The sequence below is a fragment of the Protomyctophum bolini genome (assembly GCF_963924005.1).
Source record: "Protomyctophum bolini genome assembly, chromosome: 22".
NCBI classification, from domain to species: Eukaryota; Metazoa; Chordata; class Actinopteri; order Myctophiformes; family Myctophidae; genus Protomyctophum; species Protomyctophum bolini.
This window is the reverse complement of record NC_137883.1, coordinates 13260291-13279970: the sequence shown is the minus strand read 5'-3', so window position 1 is coordinate 13279970 and position 19680 is coordinate 13260291. Positions and strand designations below refer to the sequence as shown.

The 19680-nt window shown below is 46.0% G+C and overlaps 1 protein-coding gene across 1 annotated transcript; it reads left to right on the top strand.

Annotated features, from left to right (window-relative positions):
• Positions 1-1386: 1386 nt before the first annotated feature.
• On the top strand, positions 1387-18488 carry LOC308309632 (uncharacterized protein; the record flags this gene model as incomplete). Its single annotated transcript, XM_080755542.1, has 15 exons — positions 1387-1514; positions 2484-2675; positions 3095-4826; positions 5213-5444; positions 6126-6596; positions 6923-6962; positions 7548-7693; positions 9012-9044; positions 9712-9798; positions 12014-12223; positions 13741-13920; positions 15331-15543; positions 15915-16034; positions 16164-16304; positions 18417-18488. The coding sequence occupies exons 1-15, from the start codon at positions 1472-1474 to the stop codon at positions 18486-18488; spliced, it is 3912 nt and encodes a 1303-aa protein (XP_080611668.1). The 5' UTR covers positions 1387-1471.
• Between the last annotated feature and the right edge of the window lie 1192 nt (positions 18489-19680).

Here is a 19680-nt window from a genome sequence, read left to right as displayed (position 1 = left end):
ACAAATAAATGAGCATACAACATTGGAACAGGAGCACTAAAATGCTTACCACTAGCTTTCTTCACAAATGTGTTCATAAAAGGTGTCTACAATCACATACATTTGTTCCAGCCCAACACCCTTGGGAAACTTTGTGACAGCTGCTGAAAGTTGGGGTACCATAAACATCCAATATAAGGCAAAATTCCGCAAATTTCATTATGCTTTAAGTAGCATGTAGCCTCGATACCCAGGCTTTCATTTCGTCTGCGCGAAAAATGAAAGCCTGGAGGAACGCATTGGCTGCCTTGGTCTAGAAGTGGGAGTCAACGCTTCCGGGTGGGTGTCGCTCCAAATTATGTGACTTAGCGCTTCACTAGGTGGGAGAGGAGTGGCCAGGGCTGACAGACAGATCGGTGAGATCCAATCAGGGCGTGCGCAAATCTCAGCCGCAACCCACCCCTATAGACCAGAAACTTAACACGTTAGCTCAGGCTAAGTAGCATGTGACGTGTCAAACTAGGGGGTTTTCATGATGCTGAATCCATTCCAAGCATTAGTTTTGCCCGAAAACACTCCTTGGGCTAAATGTGGCCATAGCCACTCAGCCACAAGCTGATATGGCTACTCATCTAATCGACTGACATTTTGTCACCGACCTGAAAATTTATTTTCTGTCTATTAAAGAGCTGGAGAGACACTGCTGTTACTGAACACACACACTGTAGCAATGATTACTATCAGAATATGATTTAACCTTTTAACAAAAAACATTTTGTTTTAAACCCAAAAATATCACTTACCCTATGGCATAAAGGGCCTTGAAGCGAGGAACGCAGGCGTTGTTGCCTGGATCAACACAGGTCTCCTCCAGGTCTGTTGAAGAGGGGCACAACAACGCAAGCGTAAAAAAAAGCTAAACAGAATCCAGGTCTGGTGAGTCACGGACGTGTGCGCGTAACAAGCACGCACGCTACAAATTCACGGGACCGCGCTCACATAAATGCGCTTGCGTTGTCGCACCGCGACTGCTCCCCAGTGCTGCGCGCAAAAACGCAGGTCTCATTGAAAATGAACAATAGGCGCGTTTTATCGCTCCCCGTTTGCAAGGCCCTTAAAGCTGCCAACATTCAAATACCCAGGTTACCCTGGTAAGGCTGGACCTTTAATGTTATGGTGAGAATGTTGTTAATAATGCTGATGAATGTTTTAGTGAATCACACATTATACAAAAAGCAGCATTTGTGTTTTAATTACCATTACAGAACCGATTGTTATCATCTGCCACGCGTGACCCTGTCTTGAATTATTAGAACTCCATTACGACCTCTGTTTCACCTTTAACATCTGTGAGTCATTTTTCCAATGTTCTGTTTGCATTATTCCTGGGGGGTTTTTCCCCACCGACAGAAAATGTCATGAGCGGCGGCGTTTCCTCTGGGATACGGCGAGCATGTTCTGAGAGTCAGACGGAGGTCACACGCAAGCAGTCATGATGAGCCACAAGCATCAGGACGAAGGGTGCGGTGGTGCAGGTATGGCCCGTCACAATTATCACATAATAAATCGCCTAAACCGCAATTATTTGAGATAGTCGCACATGTTTATCGTGATAATCATTTCATCATTTGGATGTTGTTGTGTGCACTCTTTGTGTGTGTGTGTGTGTGTGTGTGTGTGTGTGTGTGTGTGTGTGTGTGCGCGCGCGCATGAAAATGTTCACATTCATCTTCAAAAAGAGTGGAAATGAGCTTGTAGATCAGCTATTTCCACTGTTCATATAAAGTAAAAAGTATAGTTAATTCATTATGTAAGTTATTTGTCATATCTGCCCCATATGCACCTCTTGTTTATGAAGCCTAAAAGCCAATTGAATTAAACGACAATGAAATCGCAAATCTTCCGTATGAGAGTTAATCGTCAGGCCCAAACAGCACCAATGATTCGCCATGCAACTTCTTGCAACCAAATCATGATTGGGAGTAGTTGCATGAAACCATTATCCCCAACGGCAGTGGCAATCGATTGATTGATTGAAAATGTTATTTACAGACGATCTTAGATAGGTGCTCTTTTTTGATACAGGTAGAACCATACAAAAAAGGGTATCTTTCCTTCAGGTTGTACTGCTCAACCAGGTGTGGTTCTTCTTTTCAAGTCTGCAATTCACACCTCTGGGAATCAAGCAGTACAACCTGAAGGAAAGATACCCTTTTTTTAAATTTAGTCCCTTGTTTGAGCCGAATCTGGGTTGCACATGGTTTGTTGAACTCCCTCTAGTGTTGTGGGTGTGGGCTTCATTGAAATTAAGTATTTAGACAGGTACATGCCATGGGTATCATGTTGCATTGGTGGCATTGTCCTTAAAAACAGTTTTGTAGCAAGGAGCTGGCTACAAACCGCACCAATGCAACTCCAGCAACATGCAAATACTCTGAGTACAAAGGAGTGTGCATGGCGAATCATTGGTGCGGTTTGGGCCTAAAATGTCATAATGGTGACAGCCCTCGGCGCGGCAGGGGAGGAGCACCAGGCCAACCCCAGGGACAGGCAGCAGAATGGGACTGCAGCAGCAGGAGACGCTCCCCCCGCCAGGAGGTCCTGGAGACCCTGTCAGATGCTCAGCCCGGACGGAGAGCCCAACCATCATCACCATCACCACCACGCCCCTCCTCAACACCACCACCCCACCTCAGGTATGTGTCACCATCGGGAATCTTCACTTGACGATTAAATGTCGTACACTTGGATTTAAGGGTCTTTTGAAATAGAAAAAAGTTAAATCACACGTGTGTGAAGTGAGGGGCGCCTCACTTCTTTAAACAATCATTGTACTCTAAACAAACATTAAAGTCCAAAGACTTGGCTGCCACATGACGTCACATGGGGTGCTGTTTTTTATGTCATTAAAAGTCAATAGACTTGGCTGCCACAAGGAGTCACGTTGGGTGCTGTTTTTTTGCCATTAAAAGTCCATAGACATGGCTGCCACATGTCGGCTTCTGCTTTTTATGTCATTAAAAGTCCATAGACATTGCTGCCGTATTATGACATAATGTCCGAAAACCAGGGGGGATTGATTGTGTGATAATAACGGTGTCAGGCCATCCCACAGGTCGAGGCCAGCCACGGCAGCACAGGAGACAAGGTCCGGGACCAGGTCAGGTTCCGTTGCCAGCCCTGGTCCCGTCCAGGCAAGACCAGGGCAGAGCTCTGGAAGCCGAGGCTCGGCCCGTGCAGCATCCTCGCCCCGGGGTGACCCGCTACCGCCGCCAGGGTGACCCCAACCCCAGGGTCCGCGTTCACAGACAGAGGCAACCGGTCAGAGAGGTCGAGGAGGACGCGTCGTCGTCACCGTCGCCTCAGCTGCGGTCGCCCGGCAAAGAAGACGAGAGCGGGAGAAGTCTGGCCGAGGTGCCACGGCAGCGCTTGTCGCACGCGGAACAGTCGTTGGACAGGGCGTCTCCTAACCTGACACCCGTCGCCATGCTCACGCCCACAGAGCGCACGCCCGCCGCCGACGTCCCGGCTGCGGACCTGCAAACCCGCGGCGACCTCCCGCCCTCTGCTTCCATGCAGGAAGAACCGCGGGAGAGCGGAGCAGAGGAGAAAGAGCCAGAGGAGCATGAGGTGGAGGAGGATAAGGAGGAGAAACGTTTGTGCGAGGAAGACAGAGACTCATACTCGACCGCGACTTACTCGGATCGTAGCCATGGCGACATGGAAATAGCTCCTGCGAGGAACGAAGAAGAGGTGGCAGCTGAAGGGGCGGGGCCTGCACAGAGGGAGGAGGAGCCTAAAGAAGGTAACGAGATATATTTGAAGGAGGGTGACGACACGGTGCCGGGGGAAGAAGAAGAAGCCACCGTCGATCTCTGCTCCGACACGGAGAGCGCCGCGTCGCTCAACATGGACGGCCCACCTCCTCTCTGCTCGCCCACCCCCCCGTCGTCCCCCGACCTGGGGCAGCGGTGCCTGCAGGAGGAGGAGCCCACCCCCCCGTCGTCCCCCGACCTGGGGGAGCGGTGCCTGCAGGAGGAGGAGCCCACCCCCCCGTCGTCCCCCGACCTGGGGGAGCGGTGCCTGCAGGAGGAGGAGCCCACCCCCCCGTCGTCCCCCGACCTGGGGCAGCGATGCCTGCAGGAGGAGGAGCCCACCCCCCCGTCGTCCCCCGACCTGGGGCAGCGGTGCCTGCAGGAGGAGGAGCCCGGCTCCAGCCCCAGCCCCGGCCCCGACAACGATGCGTTGCCCGAAGACGACGACGATGACGACGAAGAGGACAGCTCCGAATGCTGTTCGCCGTCCAAGTCCTACACCGCCTCCTACCCCAAAACCTATGCAGACTTTTATACGGAGTCCCACCAAAAATCGGCCCCCGAAACCCTCGGCGAGCCGCACGCTGAAGCGGAACCGTCCGTGATGAAGTCCCATCCCGACTCCTTCCCCGAGCCTCTCAGGACGTCCTACCCGGAGTTACACAGAGAACCTCGGAGGAGGCCTTCGAGAAGGGCAGAGAGCGGCGAGGCGCACCGGGAGATAAACAAACACAATGTACAAAAAAGGGCACCCGTTTCCCCGGTCGAATGTCACACACGCGCCGCTATCAGAGCGGGCAGAGAGCGGGGTTCACACACGATGGCCCCCGCATGGCGAGGGCGCTCCGTGGGCTGCAGGCTGCACCACTACGACGCCGGCCAGTCTGACGGCGGGGAGAGCGACGACGCCGACGGAACCCCCGGCGGCTTCGGGGCGGTCCCGGGGCAAACGCATCGCGAAGACGCCCGAGTGAAGAGCCCTCCGTCCGGGCAGAGGGGCTCCGAAGAGGCCCAGCAGGATGAGCAGGCCAGGTAGGGCCTGTCAGAATTATTACATAATCGCCTAATTTTTTCGGAATAGGAGTCAATCGTTTCCATGTTGAAAAATGGCCATACATCTTCAAAACATTTTATAGAAATAGTAGACATAGCAGTATTAGCAGATCTACAAGCTTACAACAAGTCTGTAAGCTTGTCAACGATTGTCAATGATTTTGTTGTATAGCCTATTTAAATTATTTATCATATCTGCCCTGTGCACTTTGTAATTATATCATATCTGCCCTGGCAAACTGAAATGTACCGGTATTCTTTATTCATTTGATCCAACATTCAATGCCACAAACAACTAAATCGTTAATCGCAATCATGTGTTTGACAATAACACGTCGTCAACTTACATTGTGTAATGGTGACAGCCCTAAGGAAGCCAGGGCGGGTCTCTCCTCCGGGGAGGAGGAGGAGTGTGTGAAGGAGGAGGGCTCCGGTGGCGACGCCATCAGCCTGGCTATCAAAGACATCAGGGAGGCCATAGAGGAGGTGAAGACCAAGACGGTACGCTCTCCCTACACGCCCGACCAGCCTGTGGAGCCGGTGTGGGTGATGAGACAGGAGGAGGACGCAACAAGCACACAGCAGCAGCATCACAGCGTGAGTGATGCACTAATACTACGACAAGAAATGTTCGTCGACTACCTTTTTTCACTGACGAAAACTAAATGGAAACTAAATGAAAACTAAGCTATGGGGACTAAAACGAAGACTAAATATATTGACAATTTTATCAACAAATAAAGACTAACTATGTTAGGAAGGGGCTAGTAGACAAGCGATGTCATTTTACACTTGGTTGCATGTTGAAATAGCTTTATAGCATACTATTTACAGCAAGCGTAAAATTCCGTCATTGCCGTCATTACGACGGCATCAAGGCCTGCCAAAATACATTTTAGAGGCAGTCAGAACAAAATAGGAACACGAGGAACACAAGGAAGGCAAGAGGAAAACTATACTGGGAAAACTAGGGGATCAACAAGGCTACAAATATACAAAACTTAAAATGAGACATTCTGCATAAATAGTACTTTCTACTTTTGGTACATTTGATACCAATACTTTTTTACTTTTACTCAAATACATTTTGAATTCCGGACCTTTACTTGAGTATTTCTATATACAGTAGTATTGATACTATCGCTCAAGTACAAAATATGAATACTTTTTATGTCTGCATTATTGTATCGATTATGTTGCAAGGAAAATAAGACAGTATGATGACTGATTCCATGCATACAAAAGTAATACAATCTGTATTCTCCCCCCCTCTCTCAGCCCGTTTCTCAGTCGTCCTCTCCTTCGGTGTCCGAGTCACCGTCCCACTACAGCCCAGCTCCGTCCCAGGGGGGGGAGGAGCCCGTCAGTCCGGTCAGGGCCGAGGCGTCCAGAGTCCATCAACAGCACGCAAGCAGCAACAGCACGCAACAGCAGCAAGGCCACCCGCCGCCACAGCAGAGGGACACCGCCGCGAGGCCCCCACGGTCGCCGTACACGCAGCCGCCGCCACCGCGCGCCCCACTGGTTCATCATCAGCAGCCTCCACATCAGCAAGCTCCGCAGCAACCGCAACCACGTCTGCAACACGACCCACGGCAACAGAAACCGCAACATCAGCATCGTCAACATCTTGAGCAACAGCAACAACACGAGCAAGTTCAACATCCGCCATATCAGCACCCGCCGCCTCAGCATCAACATCTACAGCCACAGCCAGCACCAGTGCCACAGCAGCCCTGCGTCCAAGAGGTAAGCTAGTGCAATGAATGCAGCAGGTACCAGGAATGTACCAGCTACTCCTCAACTTAACCTCGGTGAGACTAGGCCTAAAACTAACTGTATTCCTAAACGTAACCTCAGTGAAACTATGCCTATGAAACCTAACTTTATTCCTAAAAGGTAACCCCAGTAAAACTGTCTAAAATTAGCCTTATTCCTAAACATAACCTTAGTAAAAACTATATGCCTACACCTAACCTTATTCCTAAACATAACCTCAGTAAAACTATATGCCCAAAACCTAAATGTATTGCTAATCTTAAAAAAAAGGATAATTTTTATTCTTCTCTCCTCAGATTCGCAGAACTCTGCCGACATTTCCCACATATGTAGATGGTGAGTGACATCAAATGAATTCATACGTGAACCTATTTGAATTATTTCCTACCCACTTCGTTCATCTGTTTATGTCATTGTGCACGGTATCCCTAATTTGGACTAAAGTTTACTAGCAGGTGTACATGCTCACAACGTTTTAACCTTGGATCGTGTATTATTTGTCGCAAAATGAAGTATTAACCCTTTGACTGGACACTCTTAATAACATCTTATTGTGCATTGGGCCAGATTTGGCGACTTTTTGAATGACAATAGAAATATGTGCGATATGACCACAATGTCACGAAATGTCTCATTTTAAAGCTGCAAGTCTGTAATTTACACCGAAAAAAGAATTATGATTCTAGCATGTTCCATCGTTTACTTACAAGCATTTTAGTACACCTTGGTTTCACTGTTCACTGAAACCAAGGTGTATTAAAATGCTTGTATTTGTTGACGATATTGTCAATATATTTAGTCTTAGTCATCATAACTTAGTTTTTATTTAGTTTCCATTTATTTTGGAAAAAAGGTAGTCGATGAACATTTTTTGTCATATATTTAGTCGACGAAATCAACACGCATGTTTGGCTTTTGCAGTCCCTGGACCGTGTGATCCCGATGACCTGATTGATGGCATCATCTTTGCGGCCAGCTATCTCGGCTCCACCCACTTGCTGTCAGAGAGAACGCCCACCAAGGCCGCCCGCATGCAACAAGCCCAGGAAGCCATGAGCCGAGTCCGGGTGAGAATAAATCTGAACTCAGTGAACGTGTTGGGCCCTTGCAGCTTTATCTTACCTATTTCCCATCTTCTTACCATTTTAAAATAGTGCAAATAGCTGATCTACAAGCTCACAACGTGTCGACGTAGATTGTACTATTGTAACTATTTTAAAATGTTTTAAAATAGTGGAAAAAAAAGGCAAATAAGTTTAGGGATAAGGGGTAAGGTGGTGGCGCAAGATAGGGCCCTCATCTGGTCACAATGTGAACAGGCTCAAATGACTGTAAAATTGCTGATACAGAGGAAAAGGCCATACATTTATATCGTCTCCGTCTCAGGTACTTTTCCGGATTCTAATTAGAAAATAGCAAAAGTAGCAGATCAACAAGCTTAAAACAGGCACGAACGGGCTGGAGTTTGTGGATCTGCTACTTTGGTGCTTCAAAAGTATGATCAGGTAGGGGTGTTAATAATAAAAAAGTAAAACTATGGAGATAAGAGGTTTCTACAATATCCATGATACCATTGATTGAAATGGTTAACATTGAGGATGTTGCTGTGTATGTCGTGATGTTTGGTGATAACACGCCCTGCAGGTCACAGTAAGTAACCAGTAAGCACAACAACTGACAAGTAGGACTAGGGAGGGTCATCGACATCTGCTTGTGGTAGACATTTTGTCAAAATTACATTTCTGCCTCGGACATAAACGTAGTATTACCAGAAACACAACGAGCTAGCCCTGAATGACCATAACAGGCCTGTAACTGGAAACAAATGGAATACACTCTCAGAGTTCTGGGGTTATGTCCTTACAAATAAAATGTTTGAGAACCACTAGTACTAGTTGGACTCATGATGTGCCATAGTGTAAATCACTGCCATACATATTCTGAAGAAAACCTGGACACTCAAGGTCAAGTCTTTCCCACGGACACATTTGAGACGTGTGGTGATAATAACACATGCAGCATGTCAGTATCAGTGTCTACAGGGTGACTTGTGTCATGTCGATGAAGGGGAAACTTTTGATGATGTTCGCTTCACGAGCCTCTGGCACTGTGTAGCGCGCGCGCGCACACACACACACACACACACACACACACACACACACACACACACACACACACACACACACACACACACACACTAAGTAGTGACTTAGCCAATTCTGTTTTGTCCTCCCACCCAAATCTCAATTTCAAGTGTTGCATTGATTGTGCTCTCTCCCTCTGTCTCCCACTCTATGCCCCCCCCCACCATCTCCCTCTCCCCACTCCCCCCCCCCCCCTCTCTCTCTCTCTCTCTCTCTCTCTCCTATGTTCTACGTCTCGCAGGCTGCTCAGAAGCAGGCGAAAAACAGGAAAAAGGTAAGTTATGCTGCTTTGTCTTCGCCCAAATAGTAGCAATACAATAGCAGATCTACAAGCTCAAAACGCGTTGCTTCGCGTCGTGTTTTGAGCTTATAGATCTGCTACTTTTGATAGTTAATGTGACGCCGTGTAGGATCAAGTAGGGCGTTCATTTACAAACGTTTTCTGCCCGACAGCAACGATATAGAGGTTAACGCATTAAAATCTGTGTAATTGTAGATTTCTGCATTGGCTTTTCAAAAATAGCCAATGTAGTAGTGTAAATCAGATTTGTAGTTGTAGCACGATTTGAAACATTGTAATTACTCAAAGTTAATCACATTTTAATCGCATATCAATATTCGCACTGAGAAGCTTTTTTTGTTTTTAAATGAAAACGGATATTGGTACACGAGTGAATCAATGAGTGAGTTTTTTTTAATATAAATTTCCCATCCACTGGGCCAAGCAAAGCGGTCTGATAGGCTTCCTGAAATTCGTCCACTGAGAAAGGTTCCTTGGTGCGAAAACTAAGATCACAATGCGGTAATTTCTTCAATCGCATTATTGTTTCTGTAATTAATTCAATGAAATTAACCAGTTAAAGTCCCAGCCATAGTTTTTACGAATAAAAACAAGTATGAGTCTGTTCTGATTCCATTATGATAACACTCTCTGTGTCCAGAGTCCTGAAGGAGAGGTTCCTGCCTCTGCTGAAGTGGATCTCTTCATGTCCACACAGAGGATCAAAGTGCTCAACGCAGACAGTCAGGTACAGGAACACTGTGGACCGACCCTCTACAAAGAGAGTAGTTCACCCAATAACAATCACAATTCTTCTATAAATTACACACCCCATGAAGCCTTGAATTCATGGAGATTTATTTTTTGTTTTCGTCGCATTCCTGAGCCGATAATTAGATGAATCGATTGTTATTTGTTGTTATTGTTCACGACTTCACGTCATGTCTATGAATTGATTGCATGGACGAAAATTCGCCTTCCGTTTTGCCGGGGGAAGCAATGAATTTGGAACAATAATGCTTAATTTATACCTTGCCGTATAAGTAAATCAGGCCCAACCACTTCCTCGTTTCATATTCACTGGACAGTATAGAGCGTAGCAGTCCCGCCCCCTCGAGAGACCCGGAAAATAAATCGCCGTTCATTTTCCTCATAGGCATTTCTTAAAGTATTTATTTAAAGACGGTTACGCCGCGGACAAAGCCAACTCGGATCGTGACAAATCATGACAATGAACACAATATTTTGGGCCGATCAAATCATTAGAAAGAAGAAAATAAAGGCAGGAGACAACACTATTTGTTTTGTTTTTCTTCTTATAAATTATTTGATCGGCCCAAAACATTGTGTTCATTGTCATGATTTGTCACGATCCGAGTTGGCTTTGTACGCAGCGTAACCTTCTTTAAATAAATACTTTAAGAAATGGTTATGGGAAAAATGCATTGGGATTTATTTCCTGCGCCACTCGTTGTTCTGAAAGGGGGAGGGACTGCGACGCTCTATAGAGACTGACACGGGAGTGGATTTTCACTCCTGACTCATTTGGAAATGATAAGCTAGCGGTACTGATGTCATAGCTGATCCTCTTCCAATGTACTTTCTGTTTGTATGTGTTGTGCGTACGTGAGAGTGGGAGAGAGAGAGAGACTAAGGGCCGATTCACACTCCTATTTTAGAGCCGAATAAAAGTCAGTTCGGCGCTGTAGAGCCTACAATCGTTATTTGAGGTTCGGGGAGCCGGGGACCGTCCTAAAGTCGTCTCTTCGGTGCTACTGAACATTTCTGACGAGCCAAAATCATTTCGGCACTACAGCACCGAAACAGCGGTAAAATAGGAGTATGAATCGGCCCTCAGTTTCTCTCTATCACACACACACACACGAACACAAACAACACATTCCTCAATGTACTGTATTTCTCAGGTCTGGCGGTTTCGACAGGCCCCGTGGTGAGAGAGCCATGACTCAGTGTCACCAACTCAAATAAATATCTATTGAATGTGGACACTATAGACAGAGAGTCCTCCTGGTGCTGGTCCTGGACCTGGACCTGCAGCTTCAACACAAACAACCACACCGAGATAGATGACACTAAAACTGATCCAGAGTTCAGTTTATCCCCTGAGCAAGGCTCTAATTAGGGTTGTCCGGATCTGATCAGTGTGTCACGCTGTGACGCGTTGTGAGCTTGTGGAAAAGTGTAAAATCTGCCATTACGATGCCATCAAGGCCCGCCAAAATGCATTTTTTTGTCAACAAAATCAACCATATATTTAGTCGACTAAAACTAACACTAAAACATTTCAGGTGACTATAACAAAATACATACATAAATGGATGCACCTGGGACGTATCCTCAAGGTCATCGGGGTTTCGGGTCTCCCAACATCATACCCCTCACTCAGGTGACCCAGCCGGGGTGATCAAGTCCCGACTTACGCCCCAGTAGCTACCCTCGATCAGTCCCATTAGGGAAAAAGCAGGGCCACACAATCCGTTCCTCCTGAACTACTCTGCCGGGACTGGGAGGTACCATTCTGGCGCATGGAAGGACTAGGCTCTGTGGGTTGACTCCTGTCCGGGCCCCTCCTACGTCTCACCAGGTCCACTCCTGCTCTCACCAGGTCAGGCCCTGTGCGTTGCACCAGACTCCCAGCACCAGGCACTTTATTCAGGAATGGTGGATTCTCGAGCCGCAACGGTTCCGCAGGCTCCACCTTGCCCTTGGTGGTGCCGCAGGCTCCGCTTGAAGCTTGAATGGCCCTCCTAAAGGCCTCACCGTGGGTTTGTTGGGCTTCTTCCTCACGGAAGACACAGGCTGGGGTGCCAACCCATACTGCTCCCGGGTGCCGTCTAATTTCCGGCTGCCATCAGTCTCTCCGGTGGTCAAAAATACGACTAAAATTAAATCAAAAATCAACACTGTTGCCCTGGCTTCTTCCTTCCTTCTTGCTGGAACAGGAGTCCATGATGGACCTGCCTCTGAGGACCATCTCCTACATAGCGGACATTGGCAACATGGTGGTTCTGATGGCGCGGGGCAAGATGGTCCGGTCCAGGAGCTCCCAGGACCAGGACAGCCTGGACAACGCCACAGAGGAGCAGACCACCGTGGCCCACGACGACCGGCGCCAGTACAGGATGATCTGTCACGTCTTCGAGTCCGAGGACGTGAGTATTGTATTGTTTGTCCTGGCTGTGAGTCATTTGTTAATCTTAAAGGGTAACATTTAGCCTTTTTTTCTTTTTAAATATATAGTATATAAATATTTTAGCCCTCAAGTCCCTCTGTCAGTCTGTCAGCCACTATATTATTGTGCTGGGCAGTGTTGCCAACTTAGCGGATTTGTCGTCATATTTAGCTTCTTTCCAGACCCCCCTAGCGACTGAATTAGTGAAAAGCTTCTGGCGAGAAATCTAGCTTTTTTCCCCTGGTGAATTGGGGACAAATCGTGTTGACAGGCGCCAGATATGCGCCAGAGATAAAATCTTTTTTTTTTTTTCTCAGCCTCAAATCCGCGAAATTGGCAAAACTAAAAGTGGTCGGCGCGTCTGGTCTGGCTCACAGCAGGCTCAGTGGCTTCCTCGGCTCGGTTATGTGCACACTGCACAGACTGTCTACCAGTGCTTCCTCCTTTCTTGCTCTGCCTAGGCGAGTGCGCTCCGGTGCGGTATTTCCGAACGCGCCCCTCGAGCTCGACAGAGCAAGAAAGGAGGAAGCACTGGCAGCTTTTAGTCTGCTAGTAAAAATAAAATACACACTCGGATGCATAAAGTATTAACCTTCTAATTCCTGTATGGATCGGAACAAAATAGCGTTCTAAACATTAGTTGAATTGAGGTATGTTTTTTTAAAATATTACAATGAGTTTAAACGATGTGTTATCAAATGAAGAGATGATACAAACTAAGTGCACTAAGGGGCGCCTAAAAGTCGCTAGGGACGCAAAAAAGTCGCTAGGGGCGGCGCGCGCTACGCGCGCGCATATCGCACCCCTGGCGACTTTTAGCTACTTTTCGAGGAGCCACTAGCTACTTCCGTTACTGGAGAGTTGGCAACACTGGTGCTGGGGTGTTTCCTTGCAGAAAGACAGTATTTAGGTTTTCATCCATCCATCCATCCATCTTCAACCGCTTATCCGTAATCGGGTCGCGGGGGCAACAGCTCCACCAGAGAGCTCCAGACTTCCCTCTATTTTGGTTTTGTTCCACTGTTTACGTTGACATTTCCACTGTTTTATGTTGACATTCATCCCTTGCAGGGACGTGTATTTCTGTGAGGGGAGGGAGAGCTCAGACAGAGCTCTTAATTGATCCCTTTGAACTACAAAGTAGTTGCGCACTGAATTGGGCCGTAAAAGTGTCAAACTGGGTTCTGTGCTCATTAGTGTTCTCTCTAATCAATCAAAGCATCAAGAACAGCTACCTGCCTGATGCCTGTCGGAGACGGGAGGGCGGAGTGTGTTTGTACAAACACATACCTGCCTACTAGTAGCCCTTTAAGTTCTAATAAACTGAGTTGTGTAATTTTTCACCTTTACCAGATTAAGGTAAGAAAATGGTTGTTCCCGAATTCTCATTTAAGTTCTAATGACTAATTATCTACCCACCCATGCACCACCTACCTACCTATCTACCGGCCTACCTACCTACCTACCCACCCACCTACCTACCTACCTACCCACCAGGCTCAGCTGATAGCTCAGTCTATAGGCCAGGCGTTCAGCGTTGCCTACCAGGAGTTCCTGCGGGCCAACGGCATCGACCCAGAGGACCTGAGTCAGAGGGAGTACAGCGACCTGCTCAACACTCAGGACATGTACAACGATGACCTCATCCACTTCTCCAAGTCGGAGAACTGCAAAGACGTGAGTAAACGTTTTGCAACGATGAAGACGGGTTTCTGAACTGCCCACAACCCTCCTATACATACACACAGCGTTGTGTCATCAATGTGCGTCAATATATCTGGGGGGTGGAGCTTGGAGTAAAGCTAAGAGTTCTCCCAACCGGAATAAACAGTTGGGTGTTGGGCTTTCAAACACAGATGTCATGGCTTGCCAGATCACAGGCACAGATCCTTGTTGCAGCTCAACAAGGAACGCTACTTTAGAAAATTAAAAAAGGTAGAGTCTGATTGGAATGTTTTTCTTGACTGCTGGTCTGGACATGATCCAACACAACCGCACAACGATTTTATCCCCCTCGTAAGAGACACTTAATGAAGCACAGCGTTAGTTTATACAGGGACACGTTAGTCGCTTGCCTGAGCTGTAATCAGCTGTCAATTTATGTATTGCCAAATGTTTCTCGTGTGCATGTCTCTGAAGTAAACTAGATTCATACTATAATCTAATTCAATGTTCTATGGCTTTAACGTTAACATGCATTCAAGTTGTATGCTTAAAGTCTGCTTGACTCAAGTTAATCTCATTAACGGTCTTGATGTATGCTTGTTCTTGTATATCCATGGGGGGTTTTGATAATGTTCTCTGATTTTAGCTTTTTTTGCTTTTTGCTAAAAATCCATTAATTCATCAATAATGTTTATAGAACACGTTTTAGTGAATACCAAGTAGGCTACGGAATGCCAAGTATAGGCTACGCAGTACTCACGTTCTGTACAGCCCTTACATAAATGTTCAGATTTCAAATATAAAGTGCTCACCCCAGGGCACAGATGTTACAGTTCTCGGGCGGGTATAAGCACCCATATATCCCGTATTGTTCAATAAAAAGCATTTGAATCAGTTTTCTCTGTTTCAACTACGTGCCCCCACCGGTCGCTCTGTTGTGTGAACTCCTGCAGGTTTATATAGAGAAGCGGAAGGTCTCTGTTGTGTGAACTCCTGCAGGTTTACATAGAGAAGCAGGTCTCTGTTGTGTGAACTCCTGCAGGTTGAAAATTGAGTTGTAGCTCCCAGGAAAATTCTTCATTGGTACAACGTTTCGACCACTGTGGGTCTTCGTCAGGTATGCGTGTACAACATCAAGAGGCGTATTATATACAACAGCATATGGGCAGGTCTACAAGGAACAAGCTCTGTTGCAATGATGAAAATCAAGCTAGACACGCCCACCACATCTAAAAGGATGAGGCAGCAATCAGCATGTCAAGCTAAGGACTCTGTATAAATATATTGAAAATAGTGGCTCTAAGGCCAACTTTTTAGAACCCAAAAGTAATAAAGGTGCAGACATAGTTAAAAGTAAGCTGCAAACCAAATAAAAACATTGCAATGGATAAAAAATACTGCCCAACTGCCTAACTCCTGCAGGTTTACATAGAGAAACAGAAGGCGGAGATGCTGGGCCTGGTGATCGTGGAGTCGGGCTGGGGCTCCATCCTTCCCACGGTCATCATCGCCAGCCTGATGCACGGCGGGCCGGCGGAGAAGTCCGGCCGGCTGAACATCGGAGACCAGATCATGACCGTCAACGGGACCAGCCTGGTGGGCCTGCCCCTCGGCACCTGTCAGAGCATCATCAAGGTACTGTATGTACTGTACACTGCAGTGTTGTTGATCTCGTCAGCTCAAACTTTGACCAAAAATGTTCGTCAGCTACTTTTAAACACAAACGTGAAAAGACGGGAAAGTAAGATGCAAATTGTGATTGGCCGGCGTGATTGGCCGGTGTGATTGTTTCATCAACAAATACAAACTATACTAAAATGTTATGGAGGGACTATAGCGGAGACAAGAGTAGATCCAGTAGAACTAAAAGTTATTTTACACTTGAAAATAGCTGATCTTTAGATCTGCTCTTCTCATATTGCTTCGACTTATGATATTTAGTCGACTAAAACTAGACTAAAATATGACAAAAACTATTTGGAGACTATCTGTGTGCCTCCCCTCAGGGTCTGAAATCCCAGGCCAGGATCAAGCTGAACATTGTGCGCTGTCCTCCGGTCACCATGGTGCTCATACGCAGACCTGACCTCCGGTACCAGCTGGGCTTCAGCGTACAGAACGGCATTGTGAGTATACTGAAATATACTAACAAATAATGATGTAGGAATATAATACACAGAGCGTTGTAACTTCTGTCTATACCAAACAGAAGTAGTTTATTACAGTGAGTAAGTGTGCCGTTTGTTCCTCCACAGATCTGTAGTCTGATGAGAGGAGGGATAGCGGAGAGGGGCGGGGTCCGAGTGGGTCACCGCATCATAGAGATCAACAGCCAGAGCGTTGTGGCCACGCCCCACGAGAAGATCGTCCACATTCTGTCCAACGCCGTGGGAGAGGTAGGACCGCCCTAGTTATACTATTCATTGATGATTGGTCGAGCGCTTTGTCTCGCGTGCAGATTCACAAAATAGCCAAACTACACGTGGTTATGACTAGGGATGTCCGGATCACGTTTGGTTTTTCTCAAGATCCGATTCTGATCTTTTGATTTTGAGTATCTGCCAATACCGAAAAAATTATAGAACACTTATGCCATATCACAATAGTACAATATCCATAATCAGACAATATGCAGTCTAATATCATGATATGGATATAATATTGATAGGGATGTCCCGATCACGTTTTTTTACCCTAGTTATGAAGCCAATGTGCGACAAATATTATAAATCAGGCTTTAAGCCACGTTCACGCCGCGCTTTTATTCTACCCATGAGGGGCCAGGGTGGAGTCTGCCAATGCATTTCAATGGGAATGCAGCGGTTTGCTGCTATTCACGGATTTCTGCCAAAAAATAAATCCATTGGAATGCATTGGCAGAATCCACCCTCGTAGGTAGAATAAAAGTGCGGCCGTCCCCTTACATTGTTTTTATAATATTGAATTTAGGTCAGTTTGTTCGATAAATTATTCTCATTAAAGGTTTCTGACAAAGATTGACCATTTGTGTGAAAGGAAAAAAGTATACACCCATGTTGTCTAATCTTACAAAATGTGTTATGCTCAAGTAAAATGAATACGACATTTGAGTAACAGACTAAAGTTCTCATCTACAGTACTATACATTATTTACATAGAAATTGGGTTTGCCTTTCATGAGAAAGTAGCCCTAGTACTACAGTGTTACTTGGATTGGAGATCCATGCCATTGCCAAATGCCAACCCCAAAGCCGGGCTCCATAGAAAACCGCTACCACAGCCACTGGTCCCAATCATATTGACCCAAACCCTAGCTGCAATTTGCAACAGTAGGTTTTTTATAATGGGTTCAGTCTAGAGTTGCAACACCAGCTGGCATTGACAATCCATTCATCCAAACAGAAAAGTGCGATCTGCTGGTATTAAACAACGTTAAACTCGCCAACATTGCAGCTGTAAGGAAAGTTTGAATTATCCTCTTTCAATATGCAAATTCTGTAGTTTATTTAATAAAACGCCACCGTAGACATGTTATCGAGCCGTGATAATTTTTTCCAAGTGTTGGAGTTTGGAAGCACTCGTTTTCATTAACGGATTGTGCTGCTGCTTCCTGCATTTATGTGCAAATTCATGGGCCAAAAAACACCAACACAGAAGTTCTTCATAAAAAAATCTAGTGTTGCAAATTGCAAACCCCCGAACCACTGTGGCTGTACTCACTCCTATAGCCAACATGTTACATATACTAATTTCCAACCTCTGTCCTTTGCCATGATGCAAAACATAATTTACTTACATCAATGGTTCTTCTCAACTCCAATGGAGATCCAAGATGGCTGCTGCTTTTCCTTTCTGCTGGTTACTTCACTGCATAGACAGGTTTCTAGGGGAACTATAGGGGGCAGAACCCAGCACTCTTTTTACAGCATATCTTGAACAAATCTTTCTAGTTTAAGACAGACTATGTGAGCTAACAATTTTTTTGCTGAATGATACAAGGCTTGCAGAGCTAGTTCAGACAGATCAACTCAAGGCAGTGATGCCAAACCCTGATCAGGTGATCAGTCACATGGACTCGTCACCTGGTTAAATCTCCCCGCCTACCTGATCAACCCTAGCCTTGTCTGTGCTGCTGCTGCTGCCCTAAGACGTTTTGCAATCGCACCCCAGCATCCACCTTTGGGCTCCGTTAATATATTCCCCTTTGGGGACTTCATTTGTTCCCTCTGTGATATCCATTTGTCATATTTCACTTAATTATACATGCTTTACAGGGAGCACCTCTGTGTGTACAGTAGCCTTTGCTATACAGTATACAGCAACAAAATAAAAACTGTTAAACTAATAAGAGTTACACATCTAGAAGGATCCATTTGGTTACCAACTCCATTTAGCTGGGGACCACCTGGAACCCCCTCAAGCACCACTGGTTGAAAACCACTGGCCTAAGGGAAACTACTCAGTTTACTACTCAGTCAGTTGTCTGTTTACAGTGCCTGGATCATTGTGTTTCATGACCCTTTCTCCAGATCCACATGAAGACCATGCCTGCAGCCATGTACCGTCTGCTGACAGCACAAGAGCATCCGGTGTACATCTGACCGGCCTCCCTGTTCACTGTTCACCCACCTACCAGATAGTACAAATGCTTCCATGTGTCTCAACCCTTTAAGACCTGAGACCACATTCTACAAAATAATGTCTTCTAAATCATGACAGTTTTCTGAAAAACCTATGTTTCTATATCAGTGGTTCTCAAACTATTTCATGTCAAGGACCCACAGAATATCAGTATTTGGCCGCGGACCTCCATCTGAAAATAATTATGTTGTTCCAGGAACCCCCAGAAGAAAATATTTGAGTTAAAAACGTTCCCTGTGAAAGAATATATATTCAAAGATTTGCACACATTTTCACACATTTTCTCATAGCACAGCACTCGTGCTGCGCTGTGGTTAAAAGCTATAGGGTGACAACGATGCGTCCTCAGGTCTAAATGGGTTAAGACAGCGGTTTGAATCCTGTTTAATTTTATCCATAACAAATTTGATTTGACAGAAAAAAAGCCGAAATGACCCATTTTCTGCATCTTGTTTGATACGACACACGTTCAACACGTTGATCTCATCAGCACTGACTTGCCTTAATCTGTACAGTTTGTCATCATGTGAACATGTACGGTAGAGCTACAGTACGATGCAGGTCATTTCACCAGGCGGAGTGTTCACATTTCATCATGCATAACCAAAGACAACAGCGAGTTATATTGTGCATATCATTGCTGTTCAGAAGAAACCACCTAACTTTTTTTCATAAATCAGTGCTATTGAACACGCGCGCAAAAGTGCTTTGACAAAGACCCTTCTAACTTCTTGATAGCTGAATTTTCTTTTCCATTTCCTGAAATATTGGTGGTTTCTTTCAGACAGCAGAGATATTTAGGTGGTGGGGTAAATAATCATTATTATTTATTTTTTACTTTTTTATTATTTATTTATATAGTTATATTAATTGAATGTATCGAACACAAACGGACCTACAAATTGCCTCTTGGGGTGTGTCTGCCGGCTACTGTACATAGATTTCCACCTCTCAAATGAACTCTTGACGGTCGATGGCACTGCGTTTTTGTGCATGTGTAAACGTGCCAAACAAACTCTGAAACCTCCCACGGTCCATTTCATTTTCACAATGGCCCCTTTACCACCAGGGTGGAACCGGCCCGGTTTATAGTCCAGAAGCCAGATCCCCAAAATTGGAACGTTAATTACCAATTGAGTGGGCAAAACCATA